At 36.5% G+C, this 25,761-nt stretch overlaps 3 protein-coding genes across 3 annotated transcripts; 1 reads left to right on the forward strand and 2 right to left on the reverse strand.

The window, feature by feature from the left end:
- Window positions 1-13,459: 13,459 nt before the first annotated feature.
- Window positions 13,460-16,875, reverse strand: LOC131621347 (uncharacterized protein YKR070W-like). Its single transcript, XM_058892388.1, has 12 exons — window positions 16,704-16,875; window positions 16,515-16,618; window positions 16,391-16,426; window positions 16,101-16,174; window positions 15,797-15,837; window positions 15,622-15,693; window positions 15,308-15,509; window positions 14,462-14,557; window positions 14,297-14,364; window positions 14,003-14,204; window positions 13,827-13,910; window positions 13,460-13,746 (listed from the first exon to the last, which is right to left on the reverse strand). The coding sequence occupies exons 1-12, from the start codon at window positions 16,808-16,810 to the stop codon at window positions 13,690-13,692; spliced, it is 1,143 nt and encodes a 380-aa protein (XP_058748371.1). The 5' UTR covers window positions 16,811-16,875; the 3' UTR covers window positions 13,460-13,689.
- Window positions 16,876-19,918: 3,043 nt separating this feature from the next.
- Window positions 19,919-20,404, forward strand: LOC131621388 (uncharacterized). The gene has a single exon (XM_058892427.1). The coding sequence runs from the start codon at window positions 19,919-19,921 to the stop codon at window positions 20,402-20,404; it is 486 nt and encodes a 161-aa protein (XP_058748410.1).
- Window positions 20,405-22,904: 2,500 nt separating this feature from the next.
- On the reverse strand, window positions 22,905-24,638 carry LOC131621348 (probable xyloglucan endotransglucosylase/hydrolase protein 32). The gene is made up of 4 exons (XM_058892389.1): window positions 24,344-24,638; window positions 24,011-24,111; window positions 23,714-23,931; window positions 22,905-23,622 (listed from the first exon to the last, which is right to left on the reverse strand). Exons 1-4 carry the CDS (start codon window positions 24,612-24,614, stop codon window positions 23,262-23,264), a joined length of 951 nt encoding a protein of 316 aa, XP_058748372.1. The 5' UTR covers window positions 24,615-24,638; the 3' UTR covers window positions 22,905-23,261.
- Window positions 24,639-25,761: the final 1,123 nt, after the last annotated feature.

A 25,761-nucleotide genomic window follows, 5' to 3' on the forward strand; every position in this document is an offset into this window, starting at 1 on the left:
CTCCCCCTTTTTGTCATATCATCAAAAAGAATATTTCAAAAGATTCAGATGAATAAAACGACAAATAAAATTACTGGAATGTAAAAACAAAGAAACTTTTCATTGATAATCAAAATATATTACATGAGAAGATGATTAACAAGCAGATGCAACAAGGAAAGAAAACTAGTAAGACCAAAGACTAAGACCCTAGCTAAGACAAAATCTGTGCCAGCATGTCTTGAACCCTGTCAATAGTTGCAGTTATCCTTGCCATGAAGGAGTGAAACGCATCATTGACTGCTTCTTGGGCTTCCGGGCGAGGGGTCAGGGAGACTTGGTTCTGATGCAGATCTTCCACAATCTTTATCAGAGACAACATTCTCAGCAGGTGAAGATGAAGAGATTTCTTTGGAATGGGTTGAGGGAGAGGAAAGGTTAGATGAGGAGGAAGTTGAGTCTTGAAGGTAAAAAGATGAGGAAGAAGATGGAGATGATGGAGGGCTTTCACCAGGGGGTTGAAACACACGTCTAGAATAGTTTCCAGATAACATTGCTTCGAATGGATTCATCTTGAGAGGGTCATAGGTGATCTTTATCTTTTTGGGTTTGGAAGGAGATGTTTCAACAGCTTTTCTCTTTTTGTTTTGATCATTTTCATGGTTTCCTGGGTTTGATGAAGAGTTCATGATGGATTTGCAGATAATGAACAGCTAGGGTTTGATATGAATGCAACAAGATAGAGAAGGAAAACAAAGACAGAGTGTGATAGAGAAAATATAAGAGGGAAGGGAAAGCGTTTGAAGAGTATTTAAAAGAAAATAAAATGAAACTAATGATGGATAGCATTTAATGTTACGTGACATGAGGAGAGATAATAAAGACAAATGAGGTGACTAGCACAGTTACCTATGGTCGGCGTCCCTTCAACTGCACGCGTGCTTATCCATGAATAGTAACGACAGGTTTACCATCCCGAGATAAAACGTTACAGCTATTTTGCTTTAAAAGAGGTTCTGAATCAACTTAGACAATGAAACGTTAGTAATAACCGAATCATAATTTCTAAAAGATTTCAATCAGAACTTCTGATTAAAAAATAATCCATTTTCATTTCAGAAGATACTCATACATAAGAACTTCTCATCTTCTCATTCTGGGCATAAATCCATACTGATGTTCTTCAGAATGAACTTAAACCTATCTTCAGCCAGGGGTTTTGTAAAGATATCAGCCCATTGATGGTCTGTATCCACAAAGTTTAAAGATATAACACCCTTCTGAACATAGTCCCTTATGAAATGATGTTTGATCTCAATATGTTTAGCTTTTGAATGAAGAATAGGATTCTTAGATAAACATATAGCAGAAGTATTATCACAGAATATAGGAATGTTACTCTCATATATCTGATAATCTTCTAACTGACTCTTCATCCAGAGCATCTGTGTACTGCAACCAGCAGCAGCGACATATTCTGCTTCTGTTGTTGATAGAGCAATAGTTGCTTGCTTCTTGCTATACCAAGAGATCAAATGACTTCCAAGAAATTGGCAACTTCCTGAAGTACTCTTTCTTTCAATTCTGTCTCCAGCATAGTCAGCATCGCAGAATCCTACTAAGTTGTATTCTTTAGATTTTCTGTAAACTAAGCCAACATTAGTAGTACCTTTCAGATACCTTAGAATTCTCTTAACAGCAGTTAAATGAGATTCTCTAGGATCTGATTGGAATCTAGCACACAAACAAACACTGAACAGAATGTCAGGTCTAGAAGCAGTCAAATATAGAAGAGATCCAATCATACCTCTGTATAACTTCTGATCTACCTTCTTACTTACCTCATCCTTACCTAGGATGCATGTTGGATGCATAGGAGTTTTGGCTTCTTTGCAGTCTAGAAGATTAAACTTCTTCAGAAGTTCCTTCACATACTTGGTTTGGTGAACATACGTTCCTTCTGATGTTTGATTTATTTGTATTCCAAGGAAATACTTGAGTTCTCCCATCATGCTCATTTCAAACTCAGCCTGCATAGACTCAACAAACTCCTTTCCAAGTGTAGCATTAGAAGTTCCAAAAATAATATCATCTACATATATTTGACAAATTAAAATATCCCTTTTAAAGGTTTTACAAAAGAGAGTAGTGTCCACTTTTCCTCTAGTGAAACCATTATCCAGAAGGAAAGAACTTAAGCGTTCATACCAAGCTCTGGGAGCCTGTTTCAATCCATACAACGATTTCTTTAGTTTAAAAACATGATTAGGAGACATAGAGTCTTCAAAACCAGGAGGTTGATGGACATAAACTTCTTCATCTATATAACCATTTAAGAAGGCACTCTTAACATCCATCTGATAGAGAGTGATGTTATGTTGAGTGGCAAATGAAATTAATAGACGAATAGATTCTAACCTGGCCACTGGTGCAAAGGTTTCTGTATAGTCAATCCCTTCTTGCTGACTATAACCCTGAGCCACCAGTCTGGCTTTGTTCCTTACCACTTCACCTTTCTCACTGAGCTTGTTTCTGAAGACCCATTTTGTACCGATTATATTGAATCCATCTGGTCTAGGAACAAGATCCCAAACATCATTCCTTGTAAACTGATTCAGTTCTTCTTGCATAGCAATTATCCAGTCTGGATCTTCTAGAGCATGATCAACAGAAGTTGGCTCGATCAGAGATACAAGACCTAATTGACAGTTTGCATTGTTCTTAAGGAATGCTCTTGTTCTGATTGGATCATCCTTCTTTCCAAGAATGACATCTTCTGAATGATCAGAGATGAGTCTGGATGATCTTCTGACAGATGGTTCTTCAGAAATGCTTAGATTCTCCAGAGAAGCTGATACTTGATCTTCAGATTCTTTGCTTCTGAGAAGCTCTGCTTCTGATGCGTTGCTTCTTGGCTCAACAACTTCTGATATATCAATATCCCAATCTGCAAAATTATCAAACTGCTTTGGTTTTTCAGAACCAAGCTTATCATCAAACCTGATATTGATTGATTCTTCTACAATCAATGTTTCAGTATTGTATACTCTGTAGCCTTTTGAGCGTTCAGAATATCCAAGAAGGAAACACTTTTGTGCTTTGGAATCAAACTTACCAAGATGATCTTTAGTGTTCAGAATAAAGCATACACATCCAAAAGGATGGAAATATGAAATGTTGGGCTTTCTATTCTTCCACAATTCATAAGGAGTCTTATTTAGAATAGGTCTGATAGAGATTCTATTCTGAATATAGCATGCAGTGTTTATTGCTTCTGCCCAGAAATGCTTAGCCATATTGGTTTCATTGATCATGGTTCTGGCCATTTCTTGCAGAGTCCTATTCTTTCGTTCTACAACCCCATTTTGCTGTGGAGTTCTAGGACAAGAGAAATCATGGGCAATACCATTTTCTTTGAAGAATTCTCCAAAGGATCTGTTCTCAAATTCACCACCATGATCACTTCTGACCTTTATGATTTTACACTCTTTTTCAGATTGAATCTGAATGCAGAAATCAAAGAACACTGAATGAGTCTCATCCTTGTGTTTCAAGAATTTTACCCATGTCCAGCGGCTATAATCATCTACGATGACTAATCCATATTTCTTCCCTTTGACAGATGCTGTTTTGACTGGGCCAAACAGATCAATGTGCAAGAGTTCTAATGGCCTTGAGGTAGAAACAACATTCTTGGACTTGAATGCAGGTTTGGAGAACTTGCCCTTCTGACATGCTTCACAAAGAGCATCTGATTTGAATTTCAGATTAGGGAGTCCTCTGACAAGATCCAGTTTGTTAATCTGAGAAATCTTTCTCAAACTAGCATGACCTAATCTTCTGTGCCAGACCCACTGCTCTTCAGAAACAGACATAAGACAGGTCACCTTCTGACTCATAAGATCTTGCAGATCTGTCTTATAAATGTTGTTCTTCCTCTTGCCTGTAAATAGGATTGAGCCATCCTTCTGATTTACAGCCTTGCAATACTCTTGATTAAAGATTATATCATAACCATTGTCACTCAATTGACTGATAGATAAGAGGTTATGTGTTAATCCTTCTACAAGAAGTACATTAGAAATGGAAGGAGAGTTACCAGACTTTATAGTTCCAGAGCCAATTATCTTGCCCTTCTGATCTCCTCCAAACTTGACTTCTCCTCCAGACTTAAGCACCAGGTCTTGGAACATAGACCTTCTTCCTGTCATGTGTCGTGAGCATCCAGAGTCCAGGTACCATGACATGTTGTGCTTTGTCCTTTTTGCAGCCAAGGATATCTGCAATAGGAATAATCTTATCCTTAGGTACCCACATCTTCTTGGGTCCTTTCTTGTTAGATTTTCTCAAGTTCTGATTGAACTTGGGTTTAACATTGTAAGCAATAGGAGGAACAGCATGATAATTTTTAATGTGAGTTTCATGATATTTCCTAGGTTGTGTCACATGCTTTTTGGTGTGTGTTATGTGAAAACTTTGAGCATGTGAAGTGTGCCTAATATCATGGGAGTGGCCATACTTGAACTGATCATACAATGGCTTGTATGTGAATTTCATTTCATCAACAGGTTCAAGTTTGTATGGGGTTTCACCCTCAAAACCAATGCCGACTCTTTTGTTTCCAGACACAGCATATATCATAGAAGCTAGCTGACTTCTGCTAATACTTCTAGATAAGAACTTCCTGAAACTTAAATCATATTCTTTCAGAATATGGTTTAGACTAGGAGTGGATTTTTCTGAATCAGAAGGAGATCCAACATTATTGGATAATTTTAAAAGTTTTTCTTTTAATTCAGAATTCTCCAACTCAAGCTTTTTTGTTTCAAATTCAAATAGCTTTTTCAGCTTTTTGTATTTGAGACTGATCTGAGACTTGAGTTCCAGAAGTTCAGTTAGACCGGAAACTAACTCATCTCTAGTAAGTTCAGAAAATACCTCTTCAGAATCTGATTCTGATGTAGATTCTGATCCATCATCTTCTGTCGCCATCAGCGCACAGTTAGCCTGCTCATCTTCAGAGTCTGAATCATCTTCTGACTCATCCCAGGTTTCCATAAGACCTTTCTTCTTATGAAACTTCTTCTTGGGATTTTCCTTCTGAAGTTTTGGACATTCATTCTTGAAGTGTCCAGGCTCATTGCATTCATAGCACATGACCTTCTTCTTGTCAAATCTTCTGTCATCAGAAGATTCTCCACGTTCAAATTTCTTTGAACTTCTGAAGCCTCTGAACTTCCTTTGCTTGGTCTTCCAGAGTTGATTTAGCCTTCTGGAGATCAAAGACAGTTCATCTTCTTCTTCAGATTCTGATTCTTCAGGATCTTCTTCTCTAGCCTGAAAAGCGTTAGTGCATTTCTTGATATTGGATTTTAATGCAATAGACTTACCTTTCTTTTGAGGCTCATTTGCGTCCAGCTCTATTTCATGACTTCTCAAGGCACTGATAAGCTCTTCCAGAGAAACTTCATTCAGATTCTTTGCAATCTTGAATGCAGTCACCATAGGACCCCATCTTATGGGTAAGCTTCTGATAATCTTCTTTACGTGATCAGCCTTGGTGTATCCCTTGTCAAGAACTCTCAATCCAGCAGTAAGAGTTTGAAATCTTGAAAACATCTTTTCAATGTCTTCATCATCCTCCATCTTGAAGGCTTCATACTTCTGGATTAAAGCGAGAGCTTTAGTTTCCTTGACTTGAGCATTTCCTTCATGAGTCATTTTCAAGGACTCATATATGTCATAGGCCGTTTCCCTGTTAGATATCTTCTCATACTCAGCATGAGAGATAGCATTCAGCAAAACAGTTCTGCATTTATGATGATTCCTGAAAAGCTTCTTCTGATCATCATTCATTTCTTGCCTTGTCAGCTTTACGCCACTGGCATTTACTGGATGTTTGTAACCATCCATCAGAAGATCCCATAGATCACCATCTAGACCAAGAAAGTAACTTTCCAGTTTATCTTTCCAGTATTCAAAGTTTTCACCATCAAATACCGGCGGTCTAGTATAACCATTGTTACCGTTGTATTGCTCAGCAGAGCCAGATGTAGACGCAGGTGTAGACTTTTCACTTTCATCAACCATCTTTTACTGAAGCGTTTTTCTCTTCCTGAATCTTTTCTAAACACGGTTAAGTGCTTGCACCTTAGAACCGGCGCTCTGATGCCAATTGAAGGATAGAAAAACACTTAGAAAGGGGGGGTTTGAATAAGTGTAGCTTTAAAAAACTTGACAGATAAAAATAAATTGCACAGTTATTTTTATCCTGGTTCGTTGTTAACTAAACTACTCCAGTCCACCCCCGCAGAGATGATTTACCTCAACTGAGGATTTAATCCACTAATCGCACGGATTACAATGGTTTTCCACTTAGTCAGCAACTAAGTCTTCCAGAGTCTTCTGATCACACACTGATCACTCCAGGAACAACTGCTTAGATACCCTCTAAGACTTTCTAGAGTATACTGATCCACACGATCACTCTAGTTACAACCTGCTTAGATAACCTCTAAGACTTCCTAGAGTATTCTGATCCACACGATCACTCTAGTTCCTTACAACTTAATGTAATCAATTCTAAGAGTATTACAATTGCTTCTTAAAAGCTATAATCACAAACTGTGATATTTCTCTTAACGTTTAAGCTTAATCTCACTAATATATTACAGCAGCAATGTAGCGAGCTTTGATGAAGATGAAGATTCTGAGCTTTGAGTTTGAACAGCGTTTCAGCAAGTTAATTGTTTTGCAAATCGTCAGAATTGTTAACCTTGCTTCTCATCAGAACTTCATATTTATAGGCGTTGGAGAAGATGACCGTTGAGTGCATTTAATGCTTTGCGTGTTCCGTACAGCATCGCATTTAATGTTATACGCTTTTGTCAACTACCTCGAGCCTTGTTCACGCTGTGTCTACTGACGTAGCCTTTAGTAGCTTTTAACGTTCCTTTTGTCAGTCAGCGTAGCTTGCCACTTGTACTTCCTTCTGATCTGATGTTTGTGAATACAACGTTTGAATATCATCAGAGTCAAACAGCTTGGTGCATAGCATCTTCTGATCTTCTGACCTTGAAGTGCTTCTGAGCGTGATACCATCAGAACTTCAGTGCTTCTGTTCTCTTGTTCTTCTGATGCTTCCATAGACCCATGTTCTGATTCTGCTTCGACCATCTTCTGATGTCTTGCCAGACCATGTTCTGATGTTGCATGCTGAACCCTTTGAGACAAAGCTTCTGAGCGCTGAATTATGCATACTCTTTATATATTTCCTGAAAAGGAAATTGCATTGGATTAGAGTACCATATTATCTTAAGCAAAATTCATATTATTGTTATCATCAAAACTAAGATAATTGATCAGAACAAATCTTGTTCTAACATCTAAGGCAAAAGATTGGTACTTGGATCAACCTGAAGCAGTGATGACTAATTGGAACACATTAGAAGAAATTTTTTTGGAAAGGTTTTACTCTCAAAACCGATTCTTCGAAGCAAAAACAGCAATAACAATATTTTCTCAAGGTAGTAATGAATCTTTGAATGAAGCATGGGAAAGGTATAAAGCTATGTTGAGAAAGTGCAAAGGACACGGTTTTACAGACGTTGATCAAATCCATATGTTCCGTAACGGTCTCACAGCTACAAACAAGACACTTTTGGACGCCACAGCTGGTGGTTCACTCATGTCCAAAACACCTGAAGAAGCTACTCAGATAATAGAGCGAATGGCTCTAAATGATCGTCAAGGCAACCATGATCGAACTGTCAGAGACAAGAAACCCAGATTATTAGAATTGAACAACAATGATGCCCTGCTGGCCCAAAATAAGCTTCTCACATCACAAGTGGAACTTTTGACACAACAAATGTCTAAATTACCACAACAGATCAAGGAGCTAAACGGGGTATCTAATTCGTATCAAGTTGCTAAGTGCGAATTGTGCAAGGGAGATCATCAAACAGGATTCTGTCCACCAGTGCTAGAAGAAGAAGTGAATTACATGAATAACAACCAAGGACAAAGGCAGAATCAATATCAGAACCAGCCATACCAACAAAGGCCACCGAATCAAGGGTATCAACAACAAGCCTTCCAACCGTACACTCAACCACCACAACAACAAGGAGGACAATCTAAGTTAGAAGAGACCATGAATCAATTCATGCAAATGTCAATGACAAATCAGAAGAACCAGGAAGCTGCAATTAAAAATCTGGAAACTCAAGTAGGGCAACTGGCTAAACAAATTGCAGCTACTCAGTCAAATGCAACATTCTCCGCCAACACTCAAGATAATCCTAAAGAGCATTGTAACGCAGTGGTGACTATAACCAGTCAGAAAGGCGCTGAGAAAGAAGTTGAAATCAATGATACCGAGAAAGAGGATAATAATCAGGCTGCGGAAGATGAGGAGAATGAAATCATAGTGAGCACCATGAGCAAAGATGTTGAAGGAGAAATAGATGAGACCAAGAAAGAAAGAGGGATGACAGAGAAAAGAAGAAGTCCTAAGAAAAAGAAATTAGATCATGTGATACCAAGCCAACATCTACCATACCCCCACGCTCCGTCAAAGAAGGACAATGCCAGGCAATATACCAGGTTTATGAGCATCTTCAAACAACTCCACATAAACATACCATTTGCCGAAGCATTAGAGCAAATGCCTAAATATGCTAAATTTATGAAGAACATGCTCACAAAGAAAAAGGGATGCACAAATGAAGAAACTGTGGTGCTTGATGCTCAATGTAGTGCTATAATCCAAAGAACTACTCCAAGAAAGGAATCCGATCCGGGGCGAGTAACCTTACCATTAAATATTGGAGGTAATTTCACTGGCGATGGGTTAATTGATCTGGGGTCGAGCATCAACCTAATCCCTTTATCCATTGTCAAGAAGCTAGGGAATATTGTGATGAAGCCCACTAGTATGACTTTACAATTGGCCGACAAGTCTATCACTTCACCCTATGGAGTGATTCAGGATCTGCTAATTAAAGTAGACAAATTCTTTTTCCCGGTAGACTTTGTGGTTGTTGACATGGAAGAAGATCATGAGGTACCTGTTATTCTAGGAAGGCCATTCATGAAAACCGCTCGGATGATGATTGATCTGGATGAAGGGATCATGAAAATAAGGGTGCAAGATGAAGAGGTAAAATTTAATCTGTTCAAGGCCAAGAAGCATCTTAAGAACAAGAGTGATATCTTCCAAATCGATATAACTGAGGGAACAACCAAGGAAGACAAAAATCAACCTCTGAGCTACTTCCAAGTTGGACAAGAGGTACTCCTGTGCAACTCAAAACTAAGATGTCTCTCGGGTAAAGCAACAACAAAATGGTCTGGACCACTGATAGTAAAAGATATATGCGACCACGGTGCCATTATGGTAGAGAATCCACTGACAAAAGAGAGGAGAACCGTTAATGGAAAACGGTTAAAAGATTTCTTCGGGGGAGTGGAGCAACATGCACCATTTTTAGTTCCTTGAAAGCCTGACCGTCGAGCCATGCGACGTTAAACGAAGCACTTTGTGGGAGGTAACCCACACTTCTAATGTTTTGTTTTGTTTAGCTTTTATTTCAGGAAATAATCAGGGAACCCGTCTGGTGAAAGCTAGGAGGCAGCAATTGATATTGCGTTACTCTCTGTAAGTCACCCTCTCGGACTTGTTACGAAACATTGAGGTCAATGTTTAGTTCAAGTTTGGGGGGTGGAGCTATTTATTTTTGAATTGTTCAAATTTTCTGTTTTTTTTTAATTATGTACTCCCAGTTAGAGTAAGTAGTCCCATAACAAAACGAGAATCTCAAGCGAAGTATCAACAATGAAGCAACATGTATGAAAGTGGTAGGAAGTGAATGTTCAAAATTTTTCAGTTTCACTCTCTTTTTCAATAAGTAACAAAGCAGGTATGAATTTTCAAACTCAAACTCTTAATGTGTGCAATGAAACTTAAGGTGTTAGTAAATACTGTCAGAAGTTCTTTATGGTACATTGTTTATTGGATCAGCTTAGCCTTAACCATTGTGAGGAAAGCTTTCCATTGTTTACTATATGCAGGAGACCATCAATTATTTTGACTTGTTCGTATCATGCTAAACCGGTTGTTGCATCGTCTGTGGAAATCTGTGGAGGTGATTTAGGCAATTGTTTGAATTTGAGAGTTCTTTGAGCCGACTCCACCGTAAAAATTATTTTCTTCTGTGAGAGTGTGATCCTTTGCTAACCATTCTTTGAGCCTGAGGTCAAGGTAAATATCATAATATGCACCAAGGAAATAGCTGGTGAGTTTTGATCTCAATAAAAAGTTTTGTTCTGGACCATCAACCATAAAATTTGGTGATGTGTTTTCTCTTTGACCTTTTTAGAAAGTAGAGGAGCATTCATATAATCTGAATACAGGTTGATCTCCAAGTTGGGGAGAGTCACATTCAAAAGAAGAGTAAGTACTTATGGTAATCGGTGAAAGATAAAAGAAGTCGTAGCTTGAAAAAAAAAGAGAAGTAACAACGTTTGAATATAAAGATTGTTGAAAAAAAAAAGTGAAAAAGAAGAATCAAGCTACGAATGAATGAAAAAAGATGGACAGTTAAAGGAATTAGAGTTTTAGAGAAAAAGAAATAAGTTATGAATTGGATGCTTCCCTATATTAGGAACAACCCTTGATTATCTTCTTTTCTTTGAATCTAAACCACATTACAACCATAGAAAGACCTTATGATTCTCAGATTCCACAAGACTTGATGCGAGCAATTTGGTGAACGTATGGTATGGATCTTTGTTGATTTAATTGTTTGGATGAGTGTTTAACCCCTCTTTGAGTCATCATATTTTCTGATAAGAGTGATTAGTGCTGGTTCAAGCAACTGTGTAGTGTTTTGAACTTCTGGAGGTAATTTGCTTTCAAAGTTTGTTTCATGTGTATATTCTGAGTTTGCAGGTAGAAGAGGAGTATTTGACTTAGTTACTGGATTGAACCACTTGAGAAAAAACTTTTTGAAAAACTTGTTGCATGATTGTCGGTAAACTTTGCTGGAGGTAAGTAATTTTGTTTAGGGACAAACAAAACTCTAAGTTGGGGAGAGTTTGTTAGGAGTAAATTAATGGTAAATTCATGTGTTAATAGAAGTAATTTAGTCTCCAAACCAATGCAGAATGTGATAAATCCATAGGTTTTTATTAAGAATTGAACTGAACAAGTTGAGTTCGTGCGTAAAGCAAATCGAATCACTTGTGGGTGTTATTGTTGCAGGTTTAGAGCTGAATTGGAGCTTGAGAAGAACATGAGGAGGAAAGAGAGCTGGAAGTCTCAAAGGCAGAAGAAAAAGATGGAATTTGCAAAGGGCGCGCCGCGGAAGTCCTGTGAGGCGCCGCGAAAATATCTCTGTTTTGAAGCGCGCCGCGCCAGTCCGATGTCGCGCCGCGGCCTCGGCGTTAAAAGCCCAAAACTTCTATTTAAAAGCCCTAGCTTCCAAGAGAAAAATAACTTTGGGAAGAGCGAAATTAGGAGAGCAATCTGAAGGTGCAGCCACAATCATCAATTAAAGACCAATTCTCTATCAAGCGAAGACATTCCTTTGATGAAGATGAATTCTTCCATTAATCTTTGTGTGTTCTTCATGTCTATGGAGAGCTAAACCCCTCGTGTTGAATCTAAGGTAGTAGTTAACCTATGAATATACAATACCATTAATTAATTCCTGTGAACAATTGTTTGAATTCATTATCAATAAGAAATCTTGTTTTTATTCTTAAATTATCGTTGAATCTTTGATCGAAAGAAAGGATTTAACTTTTGCCCTAGGTTACTATATTGATTCAATACCAATTCGCAGAGATGGAATTGGGATTGAGTTTTCATAATTATCGTTCTTAATTACTATTATCGATATTGATATTTGGAGAGATCGAATCTCATACCGGTAAAAGTTATCTAATTTGATTTGCAGACATGAAATCTTATTTGAGGATAAGTGAAGATAATGATTCAAAAGATTGCTCAATTGTGAATTAATTGATAATTGTATAGGAATAGGTTGATGAACCCTAAGGTTCAACATATTTCTCTAATCGTTAACAACAGTTCATTACTCGATTTTAATTTATTGTTTACTTTTGCTATTATTAAAATCATAAAATAAATCAACTCAATTTTCCTAACTCAAAATAAACAACTATAGAACGGCAGTGATATTAACCAATCCCTGTGGATACGATATATTACCGAAAATATTTACCCAAAAATACTTTCAACATTCTTCACTTTGGTATTCTTCTTTAACGGCACCCGCACATCAATTTTGACCCTCACCCGCATATATTGTCTCGAAAAGCTAGAGTTGTTGTTCTTATCATACTCCACAAAAGACCCGATAAAATTAGCTACTGTCTTCCCAACTTTCTCGAGCATAAAGCATGCCGATAAATTATGGATTTGCACCCAAAAATCCACGTGGTGAAGTGAAATATTTTCGATCTGGACTCCCAGCTGCACTCTCTTAAGTACCAGCAGATGGCTATCGTACGTCCAAGGCCCACCCTTCAGCGCCGCCTCCATATCCAACCGGTGGTTAAATTGAAACAAGAACCTGCCATCCATAGCCTCCTTAATCATGACTTGTTTAACAGGCCTCCATATATCCGCCATACGAGCTTTCATAGATTTCCCATGAATCGGACGATCACTCAGAAATCTTCCTACTAAGCAGTATTGCAAATTTACTCCACTTCCGCCGTCTCCTTCTACGTCAAAACAAAACCCTTCGCCAATATCTTCGTCGTGAATCGACAGACCTTCAAACGTCGGACCAGACGCAGATCCCGCCATATCAATGAATAATCTGAACCAATGAAACCAAAAAGCAGTTGGACAAAATCAACCAGGAAAAGAGAACCAAGCTTCTCAAAAAAGAGAAGAAAAGCAAACCCTAGCAGAGACTAGGAAATTTAATCAGAACCGTGTAAAATAAAACGCATCACCTTTAACTAGCCTTTAATCCTTTCTCAAACATAATAATTTATTCTAATAACTTCACATATTTTATTATAAGTTAAAATTAACAGATTTTGAAAAATAAAATTAAAAAATATTTTTACAAATTAAACAAACTTCAATTTATTATTTATTTGAGAAAGCCAGACAATTTTTTTTTGTTGGAAATCTTGGTATCCAGCATTGCAACCGACTAATCCAAGAGGGAGCAATCCCACCCTTCACTAACGGGGACCCCGTTTAATGTCAGGACAAAGTTCTATATGAACTGGCCCAACACAAAGATTGATAGCACCTAACAAAATTTAAACTCAGGACCTTGAGAGCCTTGAGAAAAGCATACTCTTGGGTTAGACAATTATATGATGCGTGTCTCACATAGCACCATATAAAAGCTATACCCTTCTTACAATTTTCCTAGTTTATTGGTAAAGCATATAGTGTAACTAACTCCCATCCAATCTTGAAATAAATTTACAGCTTAACTTAAGTGTAGTTAAATTAAGCTGCCACCTTAAATTTCTCCATCAGAAGAAAAAAAATAAAACATGTGGGAATGGGAAAATAAACAATTACACGTTCGTAAATGAATGGATTATGGCAGGATTATGCCCCCATAAATTATTACATAGTTTTTTTAATCACTAACCCTTTCTACTAAGAATCAGAGCCTTTGCAATGCAATGTAAAGCAGATCAAACCAACTAAGCGGATTCCTTTGCTAGGATGTAGTCCACAGCTTCTTCCACAGTGTCAACAACCTGCAGAAGCGAAGTTGTATTATAAATTTATAATAACCACCCAATGATAAACACTGCAACACTTTGTCATGATATATTACCAGATCTGCTGGAAATTCGTCGTGATTTCCCTTCCCCTTGAAAACACCAGTTCTCGTGAGAATAGAAAACCAAGGACGCCCAGTCTGATATGCAGTATTTTTGTCAGACGCATTTTGTAATCAAATAATTGACCTAATACCATAATACTAGTGAATTCCTAATTCAATAGACATACCTGTCGTGCACCTCTGATGTCCACTGCTGGATTATCTCCAATCATGTAAAGTGTTTGAAAATGTTGAGCGTTTTTATGGTTTATGTCGTTGAAATCTTCATAGACTTGGGGCACATGTTGCTGTAATACAGTTTCTGCATTCTTGAATACAGATGGATGTGGTTTGCCGAAACACGTGTACTCTAGGGAATGAGGATGACTCCTGCAGATAGAGTGTTTCACAGTCATAGGTGAACAATTTAAAGAAACTAAAGTTGAGAACACCCATTAACAATAAGATATAAGCAGTCTTACCGATTGAAGATGGATTCTAGTGCAATCCTAAAAGCTCCCATGCCCAGACGTTCAGAAGGAAATTTAGTCTATACCTTTTTTAAAACCTTGTTAGTGAGTATAGTAATATAAATGGGATTCATATGATCTGTATCATAAGTCGTACTGTAGCAAACATCAACCAACCTGGTATTCAAGGTCATCATTTGCAAAATATAATTGTGGTTGCGTTCCAACATTTCTTCCAGGAAGTCCTCCAGTTTTCAAGATATCGCAGAGAACCTGAATAAGAAGTCCTGGTCAGTTCATAGATCCATCGATTTGATTCATAAAACAAAAATATAAGAACTTTTAGAAACCAGAAAGAAGTGGAGAATTTTGTTATTTATTCCCAGCTCTAAGAAACAGAAGCCAAATTAAAATTAAAATGTGATTAAACTTAATCTAGTAAAGTGAATAGCAGCTTGAAAGTTTCAACAGTCAAAATTAGTTAGATGTTACTCTTCTCCATTTTGGTTCCTTGTAGAATATTGTGCCGCTTCCTTTTCCCTGTGTCTCTTCTCTCAATATTCTTTTCCATTTCTTTTCATTTCTTTTGGTCAAGCTATGAGGGAAGACTAAGTCATGGACCACTAATAGCCCAGACACAAACTACTTAATCAGTTTCACAATGAAATTCCTTTTGTACAAGACACATGTCTAATATACAAAAACCTCAACACTAAACAGCTTATATGTTAGGCAGGTCTAGTGAAAAATGACCATTATGTTGTAGACTTGATCAACTGTCCTCGAAATCATAACTCAATGTGAGTCTACACAAGTTTACGCAGAATCAATTTTCCAAGCGAATTAGCTTAATTTTGATACCTAAAGTTGTTTGTAAACCCATAGTTTTGTTAAAGTTTGACAACCATGCATACAAAAAAGCCACAGAAACTTTGATTCTGAATGTCCCTCAAAGTATGCAGGAGAGGAAAAGGAAAGTCAATTGATGTGGAACAGTCATATAATATTGCTGTAATCTGTTACCTGTATGTCCCTGCTCCAATCAACAGGATCACTAACTATGAATGCTGCTTGAACCCTTTCAGAGAAGACATCGATTCGTGAACTACTCTCATCAAACTTTGGATCCTGAGTAGCAGCCAGCTTGGTCGTCCATTTCTTGTATGGTGCCAGTGGATCGATATTTTCAAAGCTCGATGCATATTCATCAATTGAGATAACATTTCTGAACATCAATAACAACAAGAACAAAATAATAAGACAATGAAAATGACATTAGATTGATCGCAAAATAAAATCATGACATATCAAACAAGACAATTATCTTAAAACCTTACTTAAAACCATATTCAGACATCACCGAAGCTGGTTCCCCTTTTCCCACAGCAACAACGAGTTTATGCTCAAATCTGTAAACTCAAGTTCTATATGATAAATATTACGCAATGGAGTAATTGCTGGTTTCAGCATATAACCATTTACAGCCAGCTCAGATAAGAAGCACACATATACCTATCGACCAATTGTCTAAATGGTGAATGGCCCTGCAAAACCTGCATAATGATCACATTAAATTAAGAGCAGAACCTCAGTAATTTCACAAAAAGAATTTAGGACAGCAATGTGAAAAAGCAGTTCTAAACGTGATTTCTACACTAAAATACACTGTTCTTCAACTCACATTTGCAAGAATTTATCAAAAAATAAATCACTTTATCTTCAACTCACTTTTAGTCCATTCCAAATTTACTGAATCAATTTACTCGTAATCAATTTTTTTCACCGCATATGATAAAGCATAGCTCTTCCAACATACCTGAGAAGGCGAGACGCTTAAACCCAACAGTTCACTAAGCTGAGAGGCTCTTTTAGCTTCAGGAATGCCACCACCTTTGTAAAAGATAAAATCAAAATAAGCAATGCATCATTTCCAAACAAAATCTTCACTTAAACCTAATGCAAGTGGCTATGCAAATGAATCATTGATTGAATTTGAACCATATTCATGCAAATATGAAAATTTCATAAATGATTGTACCTATCTAAACCTAATTGCACCAAATACGACATTTCAGAAGAAATGAAATAAGAGTAAGAAGTACTAACCATTGGTAAGGAAAACGTACGGGACTTTCATTCTACCTAACAAAATAAACAGATCGATAAAACTACGATTGTAAATAAGAAATAGCGAAAATTGATACAGAGTGAATTTGTTTTTCTTGTTCACCTTCTGCATCGTATAGTTTTCTCAATGCTGCCGGAGAGCCACCGACGGGAGTGTTCCCGAGGAGAATGACGCCGTCAATGTCGAAAGCAATGCCGAATGATGACCTGATTAGGAGTTCAATGTTAGAAAGTGAAAAAAAGAAAAGAAAAGAGAATTAGAGAGATGAGGTTTGTTTGAGGAATGACGAACCGTTGGGATTTGCGAGAAAAAAAACGAGGGAGTATGTGAGAAAAGGCGGTGTGATTTTTGGATTGGCTTTGGTGTCGCCATGCTTTGGTTAAGAGACGGAAGCTCATCGTTTCTTCGGAATCCTCTCAGTGTGCTAACTGTCGATAGCAAGAGTTTGTTGATCTGTTTTATGTTGAGCAGACCAGATATCTCAAACGGGCCGGTTCAAGAAACAGTTTAGAACTTATTTTGGTAAATTCTTTGTAAAATTTAATGTAAATTGTGTTAACATTTTAATTTATTTTAAAATATAATTAAATAAAAAAAGTAATGTGCTACCATGAAAAACACTTCTAAGTTCTACCATTTGCTTTTTGATACAATTAGTAGACTAAGTAAATACTTTGAATTATTCTTTTTCTTTGAGATCAATATTGAACTTTCTTACACTCTTGAACTAATCTATGAGAGAATATTTCATTACACCTCTTAATTCTCTTAGGCACATGCGAAATTTTAATTTTGTATCCTACTTCGGTAGATACACATCCGGAAACACATTTTTTTTTGCCAAAATTTGAATTTTTTCGGAGGTGCATCTACGAAGTATTTTAAACTAGTGTATTTTGGGAGAAAATGTATATTAATTCAGTTAAGGGAATTTTCCTTAGTTACATATACGGAATAACTTAGCGCCATAATTTTCCGTAGATGATCACTCCCTCATTGTTACATTTCTTCTTCAACACTCACTCCCACCACTCTAAAAAACCCTACACCATCAATATTATTTTTCACTCTAAAGCTTCATGCAACAAATCAAAGGGAGCAAGAGAAGACATAATTTTAGGTAAACATTCATGTTTATCCGTTGCATTGCTCACATTATCAATCAAATTTTTGTAAAAAAATGTAACGTTGCTTCCGTATATACATTTACGGAACGTGTTGAAGATGAACACGTTCTGGAGGTGCATTTACGGAACTTGTCAATGTTGTTTTTTCCAGCATTCTTGTGATTCTGTGTTATTTGTGCTATTGTTTATAAATAGGTATGGTGCACCCCGACAATATCTCAAGAGAATTAGTTCCTTCCGCAATTATTTCTCCGAATGTTGAAGGGGTAGTCGTAAAGGCGGTAGATGTCGGCGGTGACTTTAATAACAAGCCAGAGTTTGATGATCGTGAAAGCATGCTCACATGGATTTGTATGAATGCAACTAACCTTGATTTTGGCGCGGTAATAGGAAGATCGAATAATAGTACCACAAGAAGAAACGCTTTCGTAACAATGTTGTGCGAAAGAAGCGGGAAATATCATCCTCGTCTAAGGAAGTTTAAAAGAGACGACACGGGTACTAGAAAATGCTAGTGTCCATTTAAAGTCTGTGGTTTCATGGTGGCTAGCAAGAAGTGGAGATTTAGTGTTATTTGTGGTTTGCTTAACCATGACATGTGCGGAAAATTACAAGGTTATCCTAGTGTATTGATAAGTGCTCGATTCATGCTAAAATAAATTATTATAACATAGCACTTATCTTGCTTATTTGACATATTTCTCACATAAAAACCCTCAACTATTGAATAAAGTATCATTGTGCAAAATTACTTGATTTAGTTTGCATTTGTGCAGGTTATAGTATTAAAGCAAAAACTGGAAAACAGAGCTTTCGCTGCAGCGAACTATATTTCGTTGTAGCGAACTCCAGGAAATCAAAGGCAAAATCCAGAAAACAGGGCATTCGCTGCAGCGAAAGGTAGCGAATGGTAGCGAAGGCCCGATTCGCTGCAGCGAACCATATTTCGCTGTAGCGAACGAAGTCAGAAGCAAGCTTTCCAGTTTTGCTAGCAGCGAGCAGAAGCGAAGTACATTCGCTGCAGCGAACCATATTTTGCTGTAGCGAACTTTGGCGGTTTCTAGAAGATTTGAATTTCTTAAAGCTAAAGAAAACATTCGCTGCAGCGAAATATCCTTCGCGTAGCGAACTCTGTCGGTCAAAACAAAGACTTAACAATGAAGCAAGGCATTCGCTGCAACGAACTTCTGTTAGCATAGCGAACTCAGGCGGTCAGAACAGCTATAAAAGGAGCAGAAAATCAGTTCAGAGGAGATTCACTTTTATCTTGTAATACCTTTATAATAGTAACAGAAATAGAGGTTTTTAGGGAGAGGGAGCTAGACATACATCGAGAGTCGGGAAATCGTCGTTGATGTCGTTCCAACTCGAATCTTCCATTGTTCTTCAAGCTACCATGAGTAGCTAAATCCCTCTCTTGTTGGGATTGGTCGTAGTGCACCGAAACAGTATGTATTTTCTTTGATCATGGCATTATATATAATTTATGTTTAAATCATTATCGTTGTTATCTTCGTTTTACTGTTTATTTCATGGATTGAATTGATATTGACAAATACGATTCTAATCTCGATCCAAGATAACAACTATTAAACTCTAAATGCTAGACATATATTTAGGTTTAACGTTCACTTTAAGTATTGAATCTTAATGCTACCGTATTGTTTAATAGGCTGAGAAATCGTCGATTAAACCATAAGGTAAGAAATCTCAACAAACGTTTAGACATGAACTTTGTTGTGAGCAATACGTGATGATAATGAAACAAACATAGATTGTGTATAACTGATCCAAGATTGGCATATTGAATCGGTGGATGAAAACCAATTCTCAACAAGTATATTCCTCTGAAATTATCTTTCATTATTTACGCACTTTTATTTTCCGTAACTTTAAACCAAACAAATCTTGAAACTTATGCTTAGAGATATAGAAACTGTTGAACGGTTTTGATATCGCCCCAATCCCTGTGGATACGATAATATAAAATACTTACATTTGACTTGTACTTTCTACAACATCATGTATGTCGGTTCAATCCGAAAGAGAAGACATGTATTAATGACATGTCCTTGAATCTTGTTCAACAGAAAATATACTTGCCACATTGAAACAGAAGGAACCCGACAACGTATAAAATATAAGACAAGTGTATAACACCCGGTACCGCAATAATAAGGAGATTAGGGTAGATAGAAGTGATCTGCAATAACTAAAAAGGTGATACTAGGTGAGCCAATAAAAATGGACGAAGTTATCCCTCATTAGAAAAGACTTAGTTTTGATGATGATGGTTGCATCGAAGGAGAAAAATCGAATATCTCTATTACTTCCGAATTGGAAGAGATACAAGAGAGGTTTTCGAACGCCGATGACAACATGAAACTTCACATTAAAGAACAATTGCGGAGTATTGAATATCCCGAAACAACCGACATGAAACCGCCTTCTCAACCGGTTAAGACAAATGGTGATCCAAAGAAATTGAAGTCTACACCAAATGACAACTCGATTACACGGGCTCCTTCCTATTGGGAGCACATCAATAAACTTTTTCCCGACTCACCAACTCCAAAATCTCAAAAATTTCAAACAAGTTCAAGCAAAGGAGCTCGCATAAGCAAACCGCCTCCGACACATATTCCGCCAAAAATTCCAATCATCGAAGAGATGCCTCTTATGCCGAAAATTTCATTCATCAAAGAGATATCGGTTTCTATACACCTTAACATCGAGCGGGTCGTCAATGTTACGGGGGACGATAATTGCGGTTACCGGGCCGTCTCGGTGTTGCTTGGTAATGGAGAGGATAGCCATACGCTTGTCCGTCATCAACTTATCAAAGAGTTGAAGACGCATAAATAATCGTACACGTAGTTATATGGAGAGGAAGTTAAATTTGAAGTAGTTAACGAAGCTCTTGTTCCTTGGTTGGGCGCTTACGCCTCGGTGTACAAATGGATGAGATTCCCGGAAATGAGACATCTTATTGCATGCGTGTATGATAGGGTGTGCATTGACTTGACGCGTTATGGTTTTTTGGAAACCTTTTTCCCGCTCCGCACCGCCTACAAATCCAAATGATCACATCATGTGTATTGAATGACTTTCAAAAGCGAGTCACTTTGTGCAAGTTTACTTGAAATCAGGATGCCCAATACCATATACATCACTGGAATGGACGCTTCATCATACCGAAGATGCTGTTATGTGGCCGGATCTTTTTGTTGATAGGATGCACGAATTCGAAAGATTGAATAACATCGAAAAGGAATCGAATAGGGAAAAGTCAAAATTGGAAACACCAATAGATTTAGCCGGCGACAGTTCTTTTGATGTATTTTTTCGTTTCAAAGTGTAATATATGCATTCTTTAACATTGCGATATAATCAATTTTTGTGAATTATAACATTGTAATCTTTAGTTTGTATTTTCTTTCCCTACTGCTACTGCTATTTAATTATGTTCTGTTAAAAAACTAACAGGGAAACTTCCGTAAATGTATCTACAAAAGGCTCTTAATTGTAAATTTATAGATTTTTTCCGTAGATACATCTATGGAAGCAAAATATCTAACATCCTTTTGTCGGTATATCTACGGAACATGCTGTGACAGAAAATGGGTGGTCCATATTCACCTAGGTCTTCTATAAAATTGGGGTTTTTAATGTTGTATTTCACACAAACATAAAAATGTCTCAATTTGAGTACAACGTCTGTTGGTATGTTGCAAGTGTCTCCTACTCCGACGGTAGAACACTCGGGAGGACGTTCAAACTCAACGATTTCACCTCGCTCGACGATATCATTGGCGAAATCCACTACCTCCTACCTTACGGTAACAAACGGAAGGTTGTGAAGCTCGAGTATTGTTCACCTTCATTTAACAACGAAAGGTTGTGAAGCTCGAGTATCGTTCACCTTCATTTGACAATTGAGGGAATGTCGTTTACAACAACATTGAGCTCAAGAACCGAGAGGATGTTTTGGCGATGTGGCGACTGTTTTTTGGTTTCGAAGAGAAAATCTCGCTCGAGTTCGTAGCGACAATGCAAAGAACGATTGAGCAAATCTTAGAGATATGCAAGCGTCCACCGAGCTATTGAGATGTAATATTTTATTTGCTGGTGAAGTTATCGATACAATGTCGATTTTAATCTATGAATGTTGTTTTTCTCCCTCCTTGCAATGTTGATTTCCTGGTTTTTTGAATCTGGTATATTCCGTAGATATACATACGAAAGTGTTTCGTATATGCATCTATGGAAGGTTTTCATGCAAATGTAAAAAAAATGTATTTTCGGAGGTACATCTACGGAAGCAGAGGGATATTATTGGAAGCACACATGGTGCCTAAGAGACCCAAGGGGTATAGTAAGAGTTTATCATCTATTAACATGTTTGGATTGACTTTTGAAAGACCGAAAATCTATTCAAGAAGTGTAGAATTGATTCTGGATAATTTAAAGATGTTTGTTTTATCAAAACTAGAATTGATTCTACTTGAAGTTAGAATTTGTAGCTTCTACCTCCAAAATTAATTATGGATGATTTTTACACTGAAATTTATTATTCGACTCACTTTTATTTAAACGTATTCAAATATAAATTAATTCTGCTAAATTAAATTCTGTTAAAATCAATTCTACTAAACTCAATTCTCTTAGAATTAATTATGTTGATCGCCAATCTAAAGACACCGTTTTCTAAACAATTCTATTAGTATAATTTCTACAATTACAAACATAAACTCAATTGGAGCCTTCTCTTCAAATTAGTTAGAAAAATATAATCGATAATATTTGCAGATTTCAGGTTAGATACTGAATACGTAATTTCATAAAACTAATATTAAAATAGAAAATATGAAACTTTAGGTAAAAGTAAAACGACAAAGAGGCTCCGTGAATAATGCCCATCTGTTCAATGCGTACATACACATCTTCTCACATGAGGCATAGAAAACGGAATCAGATTGCAAATGTATAAAGAAAGATGTGAAATAAATTAATAATCAAATTGTATTGTATAAACAAATACAAATGTATAATGATTTATGTTTATGTTAAGCATGGGAGAATATAGCATCATACCAAATAAAGTGAAGCATACTAAATTCATTCATGTGACATTTTACAATGCCACAACTAGACAAACACCCCTACAAAGTGAAGCTTCTGGTCAATCAGATACCAATCTATGTGATGATTCTAATTCCATCCATTGAAAATTTTTAAAACAAATTCTAGTTAGTAATTACCGAAATTTCATTTGTCAAAGATAAATAATTGAAATGTTACGAGTTCAAACTCACACTCACACATCTGCAATCAGATGTCTATGCATAATTATAAGCAAAGCTGATTATTCTAAATTTCTAACATTCTTAGTAATGATTATTGTTGATATACAAATTCATGGAAGAGAGAAGTGCTACCGACAATCTGTGAGGTCCAATTCAGCAACAACAATCCAATAAGATGGTTCCGTTAAAAGGTCTACTTTCAAGGGAACAAGGTCACTTTTCTCATTTTATGATACCTTAACCATTATTAGAAAACTATCCACACATTGATTTATTTCATCAGCAATATTATAGGACTATAGTATCAGTAATACACACAAACATGTAGGACCGGTCCCATCTCAAAAATCACTCCGTCAACCATATACTTTGGTATCAAATCCAATGGACTGAATCGAACTGAACCAAATCGAACCCTAACATTCTGGAGTAAGTGTATGGTCTTTCGTATTATCACGACAATAATCATACACCAAGTAATTCTTTTGGACCCATTGCATTGCAACATTTTGCTGACGGCTCAGGCTACCGCCATAGCCGGGAAGCGAGGCCGAAGGTGGCCGACATGAGGTGGAATAATTTGTACAACCTTGAAGTTTGAAGTTTTTATATCTACCAATGAAAGGTTGATAAGTATAATTTGCTTTGTATTTTCCATTCTCAGTAGCCCAAGAAGATGCATCCCATATTGATCCATACACATACATTGGTCTTGAAGGGAATGTAACATCACTCTTCCTAGGGTACCTTCTTATTGGAACATCATCCACAAAAAATCTGCATGTTTTTTTTTCATATACTAATTGTAAGAAATATAAAGTTTATAAACATAAAGTAACATACAAAATATAGTGTATGAAAATATTACATGATCTCACTAGGTTTCCATAGAATAGCATAGTTGTGAAAATCTTGAGTTGGATTGAACCAAAGATGAAATCTCATCTCTCTTCCTATAACCTTTGCATCTCCACTTCCTCTTATGTACACATTTGTTTGCAACACATATGGTTTATCCGGTGTGGTACCAAGGAACTCAATGTCTATTTCATCATGGTTTCCTGGATAGTCTTGGTTGTTTGAAAGCTACAATTCTCAAATGAAAAAAATGGTTATATATATAGTCAATTTTCATCTTTAAGTCAAAATATAAGGTAATCCTCACATAGAAAGATGTAATGACTCCTGCAGTATAGCCCGTTTGAAGCTTAACCGCAACACCAAAGTATCCAAATCGATAAGAGTGAAGCGACTTGAATCCACTCCCTACAAGAAGTCATAAGAACTTCCAAGAGTGTTAGTTGCAGAGACTAATTTCTCAAATTAAATAGAATCAGATGAACAGAAAAAGTAATTGACTATTATACACTGCAATGATGAGAGAACTAAATTAATATTGTAATAAAATTTTATGTATGTACATATGTAACAAATCATGAAATTATTGAAATTTCAAGAGCTATGATTTGAGACATAATGTCTTGAACATTTCATACACCTGAAGTAGTGTCAAGCCATATTTTTAATGATCCTTGGTCTAGTTTCTGATGCTGAGGTCCCCATAGGTTTCTAAATCCATGATCAAAGGTAGTAGGGCTTACTTTGGAGCTAGGGTAGTACCCTGGTGATGGTGGACCCTCAGCATTATTACCACAAATCATGAATGAGAATAAAAGAGAGAAGAGAGGAACCATATAGAGTGATGAGAGCATTGTAGTTTTTGAGAACATAGAAAATTTGAGGTAGAATTGGTGGTAATGAAAGATCATGACTACATAGTTGTTGCTATATAAAGAGATTATGAGGACCCTATGGTACTATAATAGTGATAACTTGATTGATTGCGGAGTTAACATAGCTACGTAAGTTTTTTTTTTTTTAAAGTTTTATTAGTGAACAAAGAAGAGGAAAGAGATTATCTATTTGTCTGGCCCTTTTTACTTTCATTGATTATTGATATGGAACTTCCTTTTTAAGTGGAGCTAGTGGTTTTTATAATGCATCAATTTTGGGAAAGAAAATATGAATTAGGAAAGATGTTCTTATGGTTTTGTTTGTGACATTGATTTGGTTATTTAAACACATTATTGTTTTGGGAAGTTGTTAAACTCTTCCTAATAGAGACAATCTTATTGGAAAAGTTACGTGTTAAAATTAGTTTAGTTGGACTTTTTTAGGTTGTAGTAAGTTGTTTAAGACTTATTAACTTAATTGGAATTACTATATAAAGTGTATTATCTAATTATTGTAGTTAATTTTAGTCTTAATACATGTTTTATTCCCTTAATTTAATTTAATGTTCTGCTTTAGTCTCATAACTAAAGAACGTTATAAATTAGTCTCTTAACTTCAATTTGGTTATCCTATTTAATCTATTCCGTCAATTTTTGGCAAAAAAAAACGTTAAGTTATGGTGCCGTGGACGTAAAACAAGACACAAGGTTCAAATGTGACTCAACATTTATACTATACAGTAGGGTTTCTACTTAATGTAGCCTTATTATGACCATCTTTATGACACCTACTTAAGTGGAAACTCTACTTTATAATACAAATACTTAGTCATATTTGGGCTTTGAGTCTTGTTGTACATCCACGTACGTAGGGGTGGCAAAACCGACTGCCCGCCCCGCTCAACCTTAAGTTCACCAGATAGAAATGGGCATAAAAATCATAATCGTCCCGCCAAGGTGGCGGGTTGGCGTGCGGCTGACATGCATGCCTATTTTTTTATTTTTTTTAATATATTAATGGACTTTTTTTTTACCTTTCAACTAGATTTTTCACTTATTTTTAGAATATTTTTTTATAAAACATATTTTTAACAAATTTTCCTTAAAAAATATTGCATATATTCACAAATAAATGTATAAAATAAAACCTTCAAGGATTGGAATGACGAGAATTAACTAAAAA

This window comes from Vicia villosa, unplaced genomic scaffold, assembly GCF_029867415.1.
Source record: "Vicia villosa cultivar HV-30 ecotype Madison, WI unplaced genomic scaffold, Vvil1.0 ctg.000004F_1_1_1, whole genome shotgun sequence".
Classification (NCBI taxonomy): Eukaryota; Viridiplantae; Streptophyta; class Magnoliopsida; order Fabales; family Fabaceae; genus Vicia; species Vicia villosa.

Coding starts and splice junctions, on each gene's coding strand:
- LOC131621347 (XM_058892388.1), bottom strand. CDS start 16,810: ATGAGCTTCCGTCTCTTAACCAAAGCATGGCGACACCAAAGCCAATCC. Junction 15,694..15,796: donor TTTAGACAATTGGTCGATAG/GTATATGTGTGC, acceptor TTGAGTTTACAG/ATTTGAGCATAAACTCGTTG. Junction 13,747..13,826: donor ACGAATTTCCAGCAGATCTG/GTAATATATCAT, acceptor TCGCTTCTGCAG/GTTGTTGACACTGTGGAAGA.
- LOC131621388 (XM_058892427.1), top strand. CDS start 19,919: ATGAAACTTCACATTAAAGAACAATTGCGGAGTATTGAATATCCCGAA.
- LOC131621348 (XM_058892389.1), bottom strand. CDS start 24,614: ATGATCTTTCATTACCACCAATTCTACCTCAAATTTTCTATGTTCTCA. Junction 23,932..24,010: donor GAGTCATTACATCTTTCTAT/GTGAGGATTACC, acceptor TGAGAATTGTAG/CTTTCAAACAACCAAGACTA. Junction 23,623..23,713: donor TGGAAACCTAGTGAGATCAT/GTAATATTTTCA, acceptor AAAAACATGCAG/ATTTTTTGTGGATGATGTTC.